Raw genomic sequence first — 15,087 nt, forward strand, 5'->3', positions numbered from 1 at the left:
CTTGTCCTTAAGGATTTACTGCCCTAATGGCAGACAGCTCTTGCTCACCCAATAAATAACCTGGCCTCCAAAATAAAGTAGGCAGGGAAAAACTCCATGGTGCTTTCTGGCCCAGGCAGAGCTGTGCCACACGATGCAGGTTCTGTCATGATAGAGGTGTTTGGCCATGCAGGCAGTAACCCTGGGACGCCTGGGGTCAGGCCAGGTCAGTTGATGTGTCCCATGGTCATGCACAAAGTGACCACACCGGTTTTGGAATGTATCTGACACCACACCAGAGCCCCTTAGTGTGGCTGCTGTTGCCCTTCCCCAGAGCTTGGGTGTTACAGGTACTCTGGCTGAGGCTGCACCTGCTGAAGTTCTGCTTTACCTGCAGGATGGGAGGGATCCCAGCAGTGAATGGCAAAGGAGAGCGTCTCCTGCTGCACGTAGGAATCATAGATATCCTGCAATCATACAGGTAGGTAACCTGGCAGTGTGTCTTTCCTGGCTGATAACATCTCTTTTAGTACCAAATGAAAGAAGATGTCCTCTCCTGGAGACTGTGAGGATGAGTATGTATGGCAGCCCCAATCTGGCCATGGGCTTCCATTAAGTCCTTAGAACAACTGGGAACACACAGCCCTATGTCCAGGATGATGAGCTGCTCATAAAGAAGTAGTTTACCACCTCAGTGTGAGAAGCATATCTCCAGAGGTGGAAGGTGCACCTCTTCCAGCCCAGCTCCTCCTTCCCTGTGGTGTTCCCAGGAAGTCCTGACCTGGCTGGGGAGATGCTGGAGAAAGCTCAGTCCTGGTGGCACTGGCAGCTCAGGGATATCCCCCACAGGGTATGAAAGGGGGCTTGGTACAGAGTACATGCCTGAGTCTGTATCTTTATTTTTCTCTCCACTTCTCCTTGGAATTAGGTTCATCAAGAAGTTAGAACACACCTGGAAGGCCCTTGTCCATGATGGGGTGAGTACCTGTGCAGAGGCAGGAGTTGTCCAAGCCTTGCAGGATTTACCTGGTGGCTGTTTATAGAGCCTGACCTGCCATAGCTGCAGCTGATGTAAGGAGCAGTTCTTGCCTCTCATTCCTGCACAGCAGGGTGGAGCCACTTATTCCCAGCCAGGTTTCCTTGCTCAATCCAGCTCCTCACATGTTGAGCTGTTGTGCTCACAGCTTTCCTTCCCTGCTCCTGTGTGTCCCTCTCTTCCTCCTGTGACACCAGGAGTACACACCCAGGTGTGTGTGTTCCTGGGCTGTCAGGAGCCCTGTGCTGTTCTCTTTGGTGACTGGCTGTTTCCACATCAGCAAGCTCTATGCCAGCAAATTCCTTTCCATGTTTCCCTGCTGGCTTCATTCCTGCAGCAGCCAGCTGTGTGTTTCTGAAAGAACAATCTTGGATGTGGAAACCATTTTTCAGCCTTGTATTTCCTGGCTTCCCTTAAAGTGGCAAAGGAAATGTGGAGATGCCAAGTCATGGGAGTGCAGTCAAACATCAGAAGCAGAAAAAGCTTCAGTTTTATTATTTTAAACAAAAACGTTTGAAATGTGTGGAGAGCCTTGGCTAAATTTGGATGTCTCTGTGACATGCAAAGGTATCCAGGTGTGCTTGGAATAGCAGCCACCAAAGGCAGAAGAAATTTCATGTATGCAATCAGGCCAGTGTTTAAAAAAATCCAGAAAGTCTACAAAGGAATAAAATCACCAAAATCCATTATAAAATCACAGCAAGAATATAATCAAGTGAATCAGAGGCAACGCTTCAGGATTATTTATAGCATTAATTAGAGTGTTTCAGTTAAGCTTTTCCATTTTAAGGCTCTGTCAATGTTAAATGTTGGAATAAAAAAGTTTGTGTTGGTTGTCACAGAAATTCTGCCTTGAGGAATCATTTTAAAATTAAACAATTGCTTCTCGCTGTTGTAGGACACAGTGTCAGTACACAGACCCAGCTTTTATGCAGAGAGATTCTTCAAATTCATGACCAACACGGTGTTTCGAAAGAATTCCTGTAAGTACCAAGTTCAGGGGCTGCTGTGCTGTGAGATTTTACCCTGGCCTTGGTGCTGCAGACCTCATAAGCAGTCTGGGTTGGAGTCTGAGCAGGGTTTTCCACTGTGGTACAGCTGAGAGAGCTGGGGGTGTTCAGTCTAGAGAAGGCTCTTGGGAGACTGTAGAGCCCCTTCCAGTGCCTAAAGGGGGCTTAGAAAAAGGAGAGGGAAGGACTTTTTTTTTTTACAGACAGATAATGACAGGCAAGGGGCAATGGTTTTGAGCTGGCAGGGTTAGACTGGAAGTTAGGAAATCAGAGAATGGTGGGATTCTGGCACAGGTTGCCCAGAGCAGCTGTAGCTGCCCTATTCCTGGAAGTGTCCAAGGCCAGGCTGGACAGGGCTTGCAGCAAACTGTTCTAGTGCCCATGTCCCTGACCATGGAGGGGGTGGAAAGAGATGGGCTTTTAAGGTCACTCCAACCCAAAACGTTCCATAATACAGAGCAAAACTAAGAACTGTCGAGCCCCCAGATTGTGACAGCTTGCCTTGGTCTGCTTAGGCTCCCACCCAGTCCCTGCACCTGATCTGGGTTCAGTCCAGGAGGGATGTGTGTGAGGGCAGAGCCTCTCCTTGTGAAGAGAAAGATACCTTTGGTGTGACAGTAGCTGGTAGTGGTACTTGGACCTTCTGTCTCCCTCCCCCAGCTCTGAAGTCATCCCCCTCGAAGAAGGGGCGCAGTGCCTTGCTGGCTGTGAAGACGGCGGGTCCCACTGCAGCGTTCTCGGCCAGCCAGCTGGCCTCCGACAAGGATGACACCCAGTACGACCTGCGGGCGGCCAGGAGTTACCCCACGCTCGATGATGAAGGTGACAGCCCCGCTCAGGGTATTGGCTCTGTGGTTACTCTCTCTTTCCTAGCAGTCCCTTAGGATCCTCCCTTGTTCTCATCAAGTTCCCCACTGCGCACCGACTGCAGATCTTTCCTCATGGATAGCTCTTCATTGCATGTCTTGCTGTGCTTTGCAGGTGCTAAACCTAACCAGGACAGGGAAGAAGGTAAGAGTGCATTATTTTGTCGCAGCACCAGCAGGTAATTGATGCAAAACACTGCATCAAAGGAGACCAAACCCCTTCTTTGCAGCACTGTGGGGTTCTGCAGTAAAAATGGTCACCTGCATCACTGCTGCAAGACAGCTGCTGCCACGGGGCACCATAAGTTATGGCCCAAAAGCCAACAGAAAGTTGCATTTTCTACCCTTGAAAAAAAACAGGGGTGGAGGGGTGGTGACTGGGAACTGCAGCACTCCAGTGACAGTGTTTGGGCAGTTACAACAGGCAAGATCTTGCTATTGGAAAATGGGAATGGGCTGCTTCTGTGTTGCCTTTCCGTCACTCCCACCTGGCTGCATTTTACAGCTGAGTGCTGGAGGACAAGCTCCTCCAGTGCATGGGTGCTGGATTGCTCCCTGTGCACTGGACACTCAGTTCATCTCTTAATTCACTTGGATATTTATCTCTGGTGATCCAAGCCTTTAATCCAGCTTTGGTCACCAGTAAGAAGTCTTCATTGGCATTCTATTTCCTGCCTGTTGTGCTGGAAGTGGTGCTGACTGGCTCTCTCCAGAGGACACCTTGGGAGAGGCTGTCATGTTCATGGACCCAACTAAACTTCCTGCCTTTCTGTGGTTTGAGTGCCCAGTCCTAGTGTGGGTGTGCAGGTTCATGATGGAACAGCCTCCCAAGGGGTTGGTGTAGGTGAAGTGCTGGTGTTTGACTTAATCATCTCTTCTTCCTGCCTCTTCCCTGACCCTGGGCCAGCAGGCAGGCCAGACCTGCTCCCTTGCACTCCTCCTTCCTTTGAAGAAGCTACCACGGCCTCCATAGCCACGACACTATCGTCAACATCTCTCTCTGTTCCTGAGCGATCCCCCTCGGAGACCTCTGAGCAGCCCAGGTACAGGTGAGGACACTTCCCCTGCTCCCAGTGGCATCAAGTGGCTGCCATTCCTCTCCATGCTGCGGATTCCGGCAGGCTGCCCTACACTCTAGAATGCTAATGACCGATTTTAATTAAATCTCTCCTGGGAGCAAGCAGACATATCTTTGATGGGATTTAATTATTGCTGGAAGAAGTGTCAGCTGTTAAGTAGAACATCTCCCTCATGGAATGAGGAGGTAGATTTGGGGACAGTGCAGGATTTCTGGCTTAAATGGCTCTTCCAAACTCTTCTGTTTTCTTTCTGCAGGAGGCGTACACACTCCTCAGGGCAGGATGGCAGGTGAGAAATGGGTCTCCCGTCTTCTTGTCTCATCTTTTCTCTGCTGCACAGAGACCTCATGTTTATCCCTGTGTGAAGGTCTCTTAGAGGGCTGAGTGGGAATTTCAGCAGCTCCAGGATTTTGGCATGGATGCTGAACTGCTTCTGCAATCAGATGATCCCCATTTCTTACACAGAATTTTCCTTGCAAAACAGATCTCTTAGTGCTTTGAAAATACCACATTTATTTGATAGGAAAAGGGAAAGCAGTGTTGTCCAAATTTACCCACCTACCCAGCACCAGAGTTAAGGAAGGTCATTTAAGTCCCTTTAAGCAAGTAAGTGAGTTCTGACAGCAGGAAAATTGCTCCTCTGAGCATCTGCTTGTGGCCTGGGCAAAGTGAAAGGGATTTGACTTTGTGAGGCACTGAGGCACCTTGTGAGGCACCCTCAGTACCCACAGAAGTAGCTTCCAGTGTTTTCAGAAATCTCTGAGGCTCTTTCCCTCCTTGGTGTCTCAGAGCCAAGGGCAAGGTAGGACAGAAATGCTGTGCTGCAGAGGGACGTCTGATTTTAGAGGCTCATATAATGAAATTATCGTGCATTATTGTAGAATTATTTTGCATCAGTAAAAATCACCCCATTGCCCATGTCAGCAGGATCTGCACAAGTGGATGCTGCTGCCGCTGCCCTCGCTTTCCAGGACATTGTGTAGGTGTAGTAGGCTTTGAAATGACATCAGAGACAGTCCTGGGATGTGCCATAGCCAAAGAAGCCTGACAGGCTGATATCCTTTCTCCCTGCAGTCAGTGTTTGGTGCTTGGAAGGAAAGGTCATTGGAAGATGAGGGTTTGCCCCACATTACAGGCATCTGCTGCTACTCCAAGCTTTGAGTGATGTGCTGAGTTTTGTTGACATGCCCTGTGAAAAAAATTCCCTTCTGTGGTATTTCCCAATGAAAATACCTCTGGATGCTGCATGTTACTGAATCCTGCTGAATTCCTGTCCTTGGAGGGCAGGGACCTGCTCACTGTGTGAATTGTCAGGGACTTGTGAAGCACCTCATATCCTGCATTATCCAGTGTTAGAATTTTCTGAAAATTGGAGACTTAAACCCAGGCCCCAGTGGTGGGGCCCATGTGACAAATGCAATTACTTCATCCAGAATAGTTCAGACTCAACAGTACCTCATAGAGGGAAGGAGCTGCTGTAGTATGTGACTGCTCACCCAGAAAATAGGTCTGGTGAATCAGAGTGACCTGGGAGCATTCAGGGAGCTCAGTGGCTTGGTCAGAGTAGGTCTGTCACAAATTTGCTGGAGCTACACCGACCATCTGCAGGTGTGGCCACCCTTGCTCGTTTTTGCCTAATTTGTCCCTTTCTAGTGCCAGTGCCTCCATGTGCCCTTCTGGGAGAGTAGGGACCTGTGCACTCTCTGGGATCCCCTGGTGAAAACCAGTGCAGACATAATTTTATTCAAGCAAGGATTTATATTCCTGAGCTGAGATGGAAAAAAACCTTACCCAGTTTGCTTAAGAATGTGTCACAGCTCTGGTTATTCTGGTCTGTTGGGGTCTACTCCAGGTTTGAGGTCCAGCCCTGTGAGGAAGAGTGTAGTGAGCTCCTTGAATGGAGCTAGACAGAAGTGCTGCCCACTGGCCCCAGCTCTGGTCAGAGTCAGCCTGGAGCAGGGCAGTGCTGTCAGTGAACCCAGAGCTCAGCCCTTCTCTGACAACTGCCACTCAGCTTGGCAGGCTCCTTGCTGCTCCTTCCCATGGGGAGGGACAATGGAGCCAGCCCTGCTGGAACAAGTAATTATGAGGTATTAAAGTGAAGATTGTCAGAAACAGTTCCAGAGTGTGCAGGTCATCTGATCTCAACCTTGGAGCAGTTTTGGTATGGTGGGAGTCTTGGAAGAGGTCAGAGGCTCTGGCCAGGCTAACTCTGGACACAAGGTTTCCCTGGAGGCCAGTTCTCTTTGCTCCCATGCTCCATCAGACACTACCTGTCTTTCCTGCAGCACTGGCTGTTTAATTCCTTTCCTCTTGTCCTCTTTTCCCACCTCGTTATTCCTAACTGCTGCAATCTTCCAGGATGGACTCTTTTTCCTGGGAGTTTTGGTTATCCAAACCCTCAGTCCTAGGAGGTCTGAGTGCTCCCTCTGAGTTGAAATCAGCCACTGAGTCTGTGCTGGGAGCCCCGTGCCACAGTAGCAGCAGTAGCAGCTGTGTGATGGGGCAGAGCTGCACAAGAGGCTTGGGTGGCTCTGGATTGATTCAGGCTGACCTAAAATTGAGGGGTATGCATAACTCATGCCCAGCTGAGTCTTTGGGCCTGTCTCTTTGGTGTCCAGGTCACACGAGGAGGTGCGGGTCGAGGAAGAGGTTCAGCAAATCAGTGTTGAACTGGAGCCCAAGTGTGACGTTGAGATTGTAGCTCCTGAAGAAGAAGAAGTCAAAGAGTGAGTGTTTTAGAGTGTTGAATGGGTTTTGAGCTGTGGCTGCTTGTGCTGGAGGCTTTGCTGGGTTCCAGCTTTGCTGGAGTCATGGGTGTTCGGTGAGGCTGAGCAGAGTTCTGACCTGACCTGCCCTGACGTGACGTGACCTTTCAGGATGTGGAAGCATAGCATCTTCAGCTCCTCTGTAATAAATCAGTTTTGCTTGCTCCTGTCCTGACTGCACTGATTAGATTGTCATCTCTTTCCCCTCCGCAGAGAGGCAGCTTCTTCAGCCTGTGCCATTGTCACATCCACAGCCACCGTAGAGGTGGAGACAGCCAGCCAGGCCTCAGAACCAGCCAGCCAGGCCTCAGATGAAGATGACGTGCCAGTCACAGACATATACTTTGTAAGAGACCTTCACCTGACCCTTGGGGTGTGATGGGATGGGTTGGACAAGGCTGTCAGTATCCATTCCAGGCAGTCATCTTGGTGTGGGGCACCTTGAGACCTCGGTGCTGGGTGGGTTTTTGAATGCAGGGAACTGGATTAAACTTGGAGAACTCAAAACAGCATCTAGTGATGCTCACACAGGTGGCACTTCTGCTGTGGATGTAGCTGTAGCTGTGCTGCTCTATTTCCAAGCACAAGTGCTTATCTAGGCCAGCACATTTGCTCCTGGGACAAGCTAAGGTGATGTGGGTGCAACAGAGAGGTTCTTCCTCAGCCACATATCTTGGCTGCTTTCCTGACACAAATATGGCCTAGACCCAAAGGGAGGTGGTTGCAGAGGGTGACCTTGGGCTGTGGTGAACTCCGGCTTTTCCTTTCCCTGCAGGCTGCATTAGGTGATGCAGTGGGAGTCTAGTGCTGAGCCAGGGAGTAAGTTGGTGGTTGGCAGCAGAGTGCTGTGGAGCCTGGCGCTGGTCCTCACTCAGCTCCCACAATGGCTGAGCAACTTCTGCAGACCAGAGAAGAGGCTTTTTAGCAACACAAACCTGTCCCATGGATTCCCAGAGCAGAGCTGAGTGCCTGTCCCGTGAGAGTTGAGCTCTCTCTCATGCCTGGGCACTGGAACCCTCATTAAAAGAGGTGCTCGGCTCCTCCTTGCTCTGACTTGTTGCTGTTGGTTCTGTGGTGCTGGAGATGGCCTGAGACCATGCAATGGGCTCCTTCAGGCTAAAGTAAAATTCAGCATTGGTGTTTCCCTGGGTTTTGTGACTCTGCTGCAGAGCTGCTCACTCATTGCCGAGTCACTCTGAGGCTCGTGGGAGCTGTGGAAGGAATCAGCCCTGTTTTACAGCTTGTTTGGTGTGGTATGCATGTTGTTCAAAATGCAAACGGCTCCTCTAGTACCGATCGCCCCGGTGACCTGTAGATGGCAGCTGTGTGCAGGCAAATCCTGCCTGCTCCTTTGCAAGTGTCTGCTAACTAGGGTCAGCTGCTCTTCCTGTCCCTGAGCATATGACTCCCCCCCAGCTTGAGGGGCACCTCTATCCAAGGGAAAATTCTGCAGAGTGTGTTTACAGAGAGTGTGACTGACTGCTCATCAGCATTTCATGCTTCATCTGAGTTGGAGGTTTGCATTAAATGTGTGTCGTGTGCTGTGGAGTGTTTGTCACTGCTGGGATGAAGGGAAAAGCTGATTTGAGTTCCCATGAGCACTCTCCTTGGGAAACCACTTGAGCTGGAGCTTAGATGATGCTGTACATGTGTGCTCAAGTAGCACCACAGCTGCTCCTACAGGAGTGCTCAGGGTCAATGGTGGGTGAAGGGATGGTGTGTGTGGAGGAGGATTTGGCCAGTCCCAGGAGACTGTGGTCTAATCACTGGAAGTCTGCTCCTGGAGGGCACTTCATTCTCCTGTTCATCCCCAGGGAATGAAAGTGCACAGTGTGGCAGGGCATGGGCATTGCTCTCCCCTGCACGGCTTTCCCACCTGCTCACCCGTTCAGGCCTGGAGTTGCCCAACCCCTTGTGTTTTGCTTTCTCTTTCATCCTCTCCTTCACATCACCCTTTTTTTCCTCTGTTTCCTTTCGTGTCCTGGGGCCACTCAGTTCACAGATGGGAGGTACTGGATTTACTCTCCCCGCCAGCGCAGAGTCCGAACTACCTCGCGTTCCTCTGGGATTGTAAGTGACCATGCCAGCACAGCATGTAGGGGAGCAGAGCTGCAGCTTTGAAACACTGGGGCCAGCACCCCATTTCTCTCAATGGCTGGGGCTCTGGATTGAGTGGGCATTAGGAACCAGCCCAGCAGAAATGGGAGAAGCATATCAAAATTACACCAGTGGATCTCCTTGTAGGATCTGAGAGAATCATGATATCTGTCCTGCTTTTCTGCAGACTGGTGACATAGCTCCTACCCTGGGATGGGCCGTAGTGTTACCCAGCCCTTGGGAAAAGTGAGAGCAGTGAGTCCCTGGCACATGTTGCCCAGAGAACCTGTGGTTGTCCTCTCCCTGGAAGTGTCCAAGGTCAGACTGGATGGGCTTGAAACATCCTGAGACAGTAGAAGGTGCCCTTTCCCATGGCAAGGGGGGTACTGGGTGATTTTCCAGCCCAAACTGTTCTGTGATTCTTAAGTACCACATCTGGCCAGAGAGGTACCGGGGCCTTTATAGGTGGTGTCAGGCTCAGCTTTCTCAGTCCAGGAAGAGGGTTTTAAAGACACCATTAAGACATTTTGAAGCTTCTAAAAATCCATTTGCAAACAGATCTGTTTTGGTTTGCGGGGAGCAGCTCATAGACCAAATGAGGCAGGAGATGGTGCTGTTAGGGCTGGTTTCAGCTCTCCAACCCTTTTCAGCATCACCAGTGTGCTCCCTCCCCACTGAATGTGTTCTGTGAGCAGGGAAGATTTTCCTTTCCAAAAGGAGGCATTAGAGATTTTAGGGGCTGAATCTAGAGCTGAGATTGTTCTGGGGTTTAGCATTTACCTTCTCAGGTTTTGGGATAGCTGCTGTCCCCAGGGGTGGTGGCAGTGCTGCCACAGTCTTGCTGGTGCAGCCTGGTGCTCCCATTTGGGTAGCTGAGTTTCAGGCAGGGTGCATGGGGAAGCAGGGGCAGGAATGTGCCCCTGGCCATGGCTGATGGCACGAGGAAGGTACTGTACTTCTGTGGGCAAACAGGCAATTCCTCCTGCAGCTCTTCCTGTCCCTAAGCTGGGTTTGGCTGCTCTGGCACCCGGAGGGGTAATGCCAAGCACTGAATGCTCCTTTATCTCCCACAACTCCCTGCATGCATCTAAGCTCCTAAAAGGCTCTGAAAGAGGCTGGCTGGAGCATGGGGTTCAGTCAGGAATGATGAAGCCTCACAGATGACAAAGAGGATGTGAGACAAGCTTGATGTGGTGGGGAGGTTTCCTGAAAGTACCTCTGACAGCCCTGTTAGAAGCTCCAAACAGGGGTTTCTCAGCCTTCCTTCTTCACAGCAGTCTCTGCTAATGGAGCTGCAGTTACTGGAGGGGTCAGTATGTGGAGCCCAGTGCTTCAAAGCTTCTCTGGCTTCTTGTAGTTCCTTGTACATTGTAAACTATCACGCTTGGTTCCTCAGCTGGGGAACACTGCAGGCTTCTTCCAAGCATCCAGTTCTGCTTCTCTCCCTTTGCAAACATCAGGCTGGGTCAAAGGGGGAAGTTTCTTCTCTGTGGGAGCTCTCCTGGAGACAAAAAAAGTCTATCTGCAGTGTAAATGCCCCCCCACCCCAGGAACCCTGGAAGCAGAGACCTGCCCTTGAATCTGTGCTGTGTACACAGCAGTGTGTCCTCTCACACAAATGCCCAGTGCTGTGATAACTGTCCCTCAAGGCACACCTCCTTCCCCTCATTCTTTCCAGGGTCCAGTTGTGTTTTGCCTCCTGTGTTGTACTTGTTCCCATCACTCCACTGTCCCCAAGATCTCAGCTATAACTGTTTCCTTTCTGTGGCCACCATCCGCCATGGTCTCACCCCAGCTCCACTGCCTTATGCAAAGAAGGAGGAAGGCACAGCAAACAAATCCAGTTTCCCTGTAAAAGCCCTCCTGGACATCAGTTTGCAGCTTTCACAGGGCTCAGAATGGGATGGTGAGAGCTGGTAGTGGGTAGCAGGAAGCCAGAGCTGTCACTGCTCTTAGGTAAGTCACTTCCCACGTCTCTTGGTTTCTCTGGAACCAGGTGACACCATGGCAGGGAGCTGAGGTTTCCCTGACGTCTCAAAAGCTCTAAAACTCTGTGCCTACAAGAGGAGGGTTGTACCCCCACTGCAGCTGGCACAGGTCCCGTGTCCCATTGGCAGGGAGCAGGTATGTGCCGAGGATGAGGAGGGCTTCTCTGCTGAGAGTTGGCTCTGGGCTCAGTGCTCTCCTCCAGGTGGACAGCTGTTCTTACTGTATTGTTTCCTACTCTTTTTATTTTCTCCTTTTATTTTTCCTCTTCTCTCCTTTGCTCCCTGCTCTGCTGCTGCTCTCCCCACATTCTCCCTGCCGTCTCTGGCCACTCTGGCAGCCGACAGACGAGAGGAGTTGGGTTTACTCCCCGCTCCACTATAGCGCTCCGCTCCACTCTGTCTCCGATGAGGAGAGCGATACAGTAAGTGTCCAACAGCCGTGTGCTGGGTGCCCGGTGGGTCGAGGTCAGAGTTTGTGCTCCCTCTGCAAGGTCAGCCTGGCCTCTGGCAGTGTGGGGCTCCTGCATGGCTGCAGCACAGCCTGGCTGCCTCTCAGGTCAGCTCTGTGCTGGCAGAGCCTGAGCCTGCCCAGCAAGGCTTATTCCCAGTTGTTTGGTGCAGGGTAAGCTCTGGGGACCTCAGGTTTTCCAGATATATTGCCATTTCTGGAGGATGTAGAACAGCCTCTCTGGTTGTGCTGGGAAGTGGTGGGACACAGACCTGACTGATGCGGGCACTGGTGCTCAGGGGTTGATCCTCTTTCCCCTCATGACCAGAAAGACATTGAGGGGTTGGAGCACGTCCAGAGAAGGGAGTGGAGCTGGGGAAGGGGCTGGAACACAAGTCTGGTGAGAAGCAGCTTGGGGGAGCTCCTCCTGGAGAAAAGGAGGTTCAGGGGAGACTTCGCTCTCCACAACTCCCTGAGAGGAGGATGCAGCCAGGTGGGGGTCTTGTTCTGCTCCCAAGGAACAAGGGACAGGACAAGAGAAAACAGCCTCCAGCTGTGCTAGGGGAGGTTTAGGCTGGATATGTGGTAACATTTCTTGACTGAAAGGGTGTTGTCAGATACTGGAACAGGCTGCCCAGGGCAGTGGTGGCGTCACTGTCCCTGGAAGTGTTCAAATGACGTGTGGCTGTGGCATGAGGAGACGTGGATTAGTGGTGAACATGGTGGTGGTACTGGGCTGATGGCTGAACTTGGTATTCTTAGAGGTGTTTTCCCCACCTTAATGATTCCATGATTCTGTGACTCTGTTCTCTCTGCCCCTTGCAGTAATCTCTATGCAGACACAGAAGTCCCAGAGAGCAGCGATTCCCTCTGCAGGTCGATGTGTTCCCTTTTCGTTGATGCAGCCATTCCAGTGGGATGGGGAAGAGCTTGCTGACACCAGTATTGCTGCACTGCAGGATCCCGGGCACTGCGTTTCAGAATGGAGCAAAACTATAACCATTTATTTCTACTTACCCCAGATGTGGGCAGCAAAGAAACCACCCGCTCACCCGCAGCTCCTAGCAGAGATTTCCAGCCGGGTGTAGAGAATCCTGGGTAGTAACACAGTGTTTTCCAGATGTGCACTACCGTAGCTACCTATCCATGTGTGATACTGTGAACCTTTTTAATTTTTTAATCATGTATTTATTTCTTTTATCTTTGCACAGAGACAGCACAAATGTGCTTTTTTAAACATTTAGTTTACTGCACTTTTTTTTCCATATATTTGTGCATCAAAAAGGAGCATGAGACTTCACTGAAGAATGAGTAGGAGCACGTTGCTGGGGAGGGCAAGGAGCAGAGTGGCTTCATGTGAGGCAGTAGTGTGGTCTGACCAACTGAGGGAGTCAGGAGGTTTAAGGCTGTCCAGACTCTGCGACGTTTTTTCCAAGAGGCCCCAGGCAAGTCACTAAACCACTCTGTGCCTCGGTTTCCCCCATGCTAGTGGGTGCACAGTACCTGCTTCTGTTACAGCACTTAAACCCTGGGATGAAAGGTGCTATGAAAATGAAATGTATTAAAGGCCATGGAATAGAATTGCTCCCATGTTACCATAATCCAAAGCAGCCATGCCAATTCACTTGGATCTAAACTCTCTAGTGACTTCTCCTGTCTGTAACACTGCGGGACAGCACAGTTCCTGGTGACAGTGACATGGACTCCTCAGCTCTCCCCGAAGTCGTGATGGGTTCCACCTTCACCCTGTGCTGCACTGCTGCGCCACCCTTCCCTCTGTGCTTGGAGTCCACACTTCATCCAACCGGCCACCACCTGCTCCAGCCCCACCAGCACCGACAGATGGGAACTGGGCACCTCCCAAGCCCAGCCACGTTGGAGGGCGAGTTCTCCACTCTACCCAGCCCACGTAGGGCTTGTCCAGACCCTGCATCCTCTTGGAACCACTCAGCCCCTCACATGCTCGTGGGTGTACCCTGGGGTCACGGACAGTGGGTTCACATGTCCCCTCCACCCCTCAGGGCAGGCAATGAGACAAGGGCATGTTCACACACTGGAGGCAGGAATGGGAGCCTGGCTCTGCCACAGAATTGTGCCAACTGCTGTGCTCGGGGACTCTTGGACAGAAAGCTGGGTGACTGGGGTGTTGCCTGGGGTCACGTCTCCTGGTGGAAATCCCTGCTGCAGGTGTCTGAGAGGGTTTGCTGTGCGAGGGCTGCGTAAAGGTGAGAGAATTTGATGCCACAGGATAGTGTTGAGGCTCATCCATCAGCAGGACACGTATCATAGCATAGTCTGGAATCCAGCAACCCCATCCTCATTTCCCAGAGAGAAAGCAGGAAATTCTTCAGACCAGAGGGAAACAGGTCTTGTTCATGTGCTTTATGAACCTTGCTTGAGAAAGAGGGTTGAAATCTCTTTATTCCCTTTACAGTCCTCACTGTCCTTGGGATTCCTTGTAGAGGGGTGGGTAAGCGGGACCCTGCTCTCAGGCCTCAGTCCCTAAAATCCGTCTTCACAGCAGCACTCAGGAGTGGTTATGTTGGGCCCCAGAAAGTAGCTGGGCTGATGGGAAGCTCTTCCTTCTGTACTGTGCTGAACTTAGTAAGAATGTTCAGGATTTGATGTTTTTTTCTTGCCCAGAATACAGGACCTGGACTTCCTTCCCTGCCTGCAGATGCAGAAGGCTGTGAGTTGTGCTTCTTGGGAGCACAGTCTGGGGACTGTGCAAGTTGCTGCTGTTTATGTATCCATGTATTTACCAAATAGTCTTATCAAGAGTTGATCTCAAGAAACTCTTCCCCTTTCTGTCACTGTTTGGCAGCTCATTCTCCCAGCTGCAGCTCCTGCCCCATCCCACCTTTTCTGTGCCACCTGGGGGGACTGCAGGCCGGGGGGCTCTGGGGTTGATGGAGGGGAATGGGAGCCTTGCAGTACTTACAGCCTCACCTACCTTTGGGAACAAGGCAAGGGGCTTCAAAAGATAAGAATTCAACCTCTTTTTTCCTCCAGCAGTGTGTGTAGGACAGCCAGAGGGAGCCACATCTGTGCTGCAGCTGCTGCTGTTGGGTGCTGTGCTGGAGGAGGGGGCTTGGGGAGAACCACGGTGGGCTCGAGCTGTTCAGACCCCTGCCCTGGGACCACCTCAGTCAGGGGCTAGAAGATTTGGCCTCCTCAGGACTTTCCAGCCACCTGAAATCAAGCATCTTTTTTGAGATGGTTTAAGCATCATTGATGGAGATTTCATTCCTTCCCCTCATTTCCAGGGGATCTCTAAAGCTGCTTGGCCTCTCTGCAGGGAGTGTCCAGAGAATGAGATTTGTGAGCTGGAGCTTGGGTCCTGAGAGAGGGGGTGAACCCAGAGCACCTGCAGCATGTTCATTCAAAGAATTGTCTTTCCTTTTTGAGATGATCCTTTTACAGTTCTGTAAGCTGGACCCTTTGGAGCAGGTCTGGACAGGGTGGGATAGTCCTGTAAGAGGACAGGCAAAGACTTACAACAGCTTTGTCAAGGGGACAAGGAGGAACCTTCCTGTAGGCAGATGTTGATCTGAAATGGAAACTGCCCCTGTTCAGGCTGGCAGAGTCCCTGCCATGTCACCTCCTGTCCCAGCAGCTCAGTGCTGGGGAACTGTTTGGCCTCTGCTTCCCATGGTGTCTTAAAGGACCTTGGATTTTAGAGCTTATTCTTGTCCCCCTCTGCATGGCACTGCAGGGGAGCAGCAGAAGCTCTGGAGCATGTCACAGGCACTGCCAGTGCTGCCTGGGCAGGAACAGCACTTGTCCACGGCAAAGAGCACCCTTGGTATGGTATGA

At 51.3% G+C, this 15,087-nt stretch overlaps 1 protein-coding gene across 3 annotated transcripts in view; it reads left to right on the plus strand.

Annotated features, from left to right (window-relative positions):
- PIP5K1C (phosphatidylinositol-4-phosphate 5-kinase type 1 gamma) overlaps nt 1-14,210 on the plus strand; it is a 49,296-nt gene extending 35,086 nt beyond the window's left edge. Inside the window, exons 9-18 of one of the 3 annotated variants that reach the window (XM_062509873.1) lie at nt 377-460; nt 908-956; nt 1,914-1,998; nt 2,686-2,847; nt 3,007-3,036; nt 3,799-3,940; nt 4,227-4,259; nt 6,592-6,699; nt 6,952-7,084; nt 12,097-14,210. In XM_062509873.1, the coding sequence (XP_062365857.1) occupies nt 377-460; nt 908-956; nt 1,914-1,998; nt 2,686-2,847; nt 3,007-3,036; nt 3,799-3,940; nt 4,227-4,259; nt 6,592-6,699; nt 6,952-7,084; nt 12,097-12,099 (829 nt within the window). In that variant the 3' untranslated portion in view covers nt 12,100-14,210. Of the gene's footprint in view, nt 1-376; nt 461-907; nt 957-1,913; nt 1,999-2,685; nt 2,848-3,006; nt 3,037-3,798; nt 3,941-4,226; nt 4,260-6,591; nt 6,700-6,951; nt 7,085-7,513; nt 7,958-12,096 lie in introns of those variants that run through there. The other 2 variants (XM_062509871.1, XM_062509872.1) reach the window with 2 other exon arrangements.
- The last annotated feature ends 877 nt before the right edge of the window (nt 14,211-15,087 follow it).

This window comes from Cinclus cinclus, chromosome 28 (assembly GCF_963662255.1).
Source record: "Cinclus cinclus chromosome 28, bCinCin1.1, whole genome shotgun sequence".
NCBI classification, from domain to species: domain Eukaryota; kingdom Metazoa; phylum Chordata; class Aves; order Passeriformes; family Cinclidae; genus Cinclus; species Cinclus cinclus.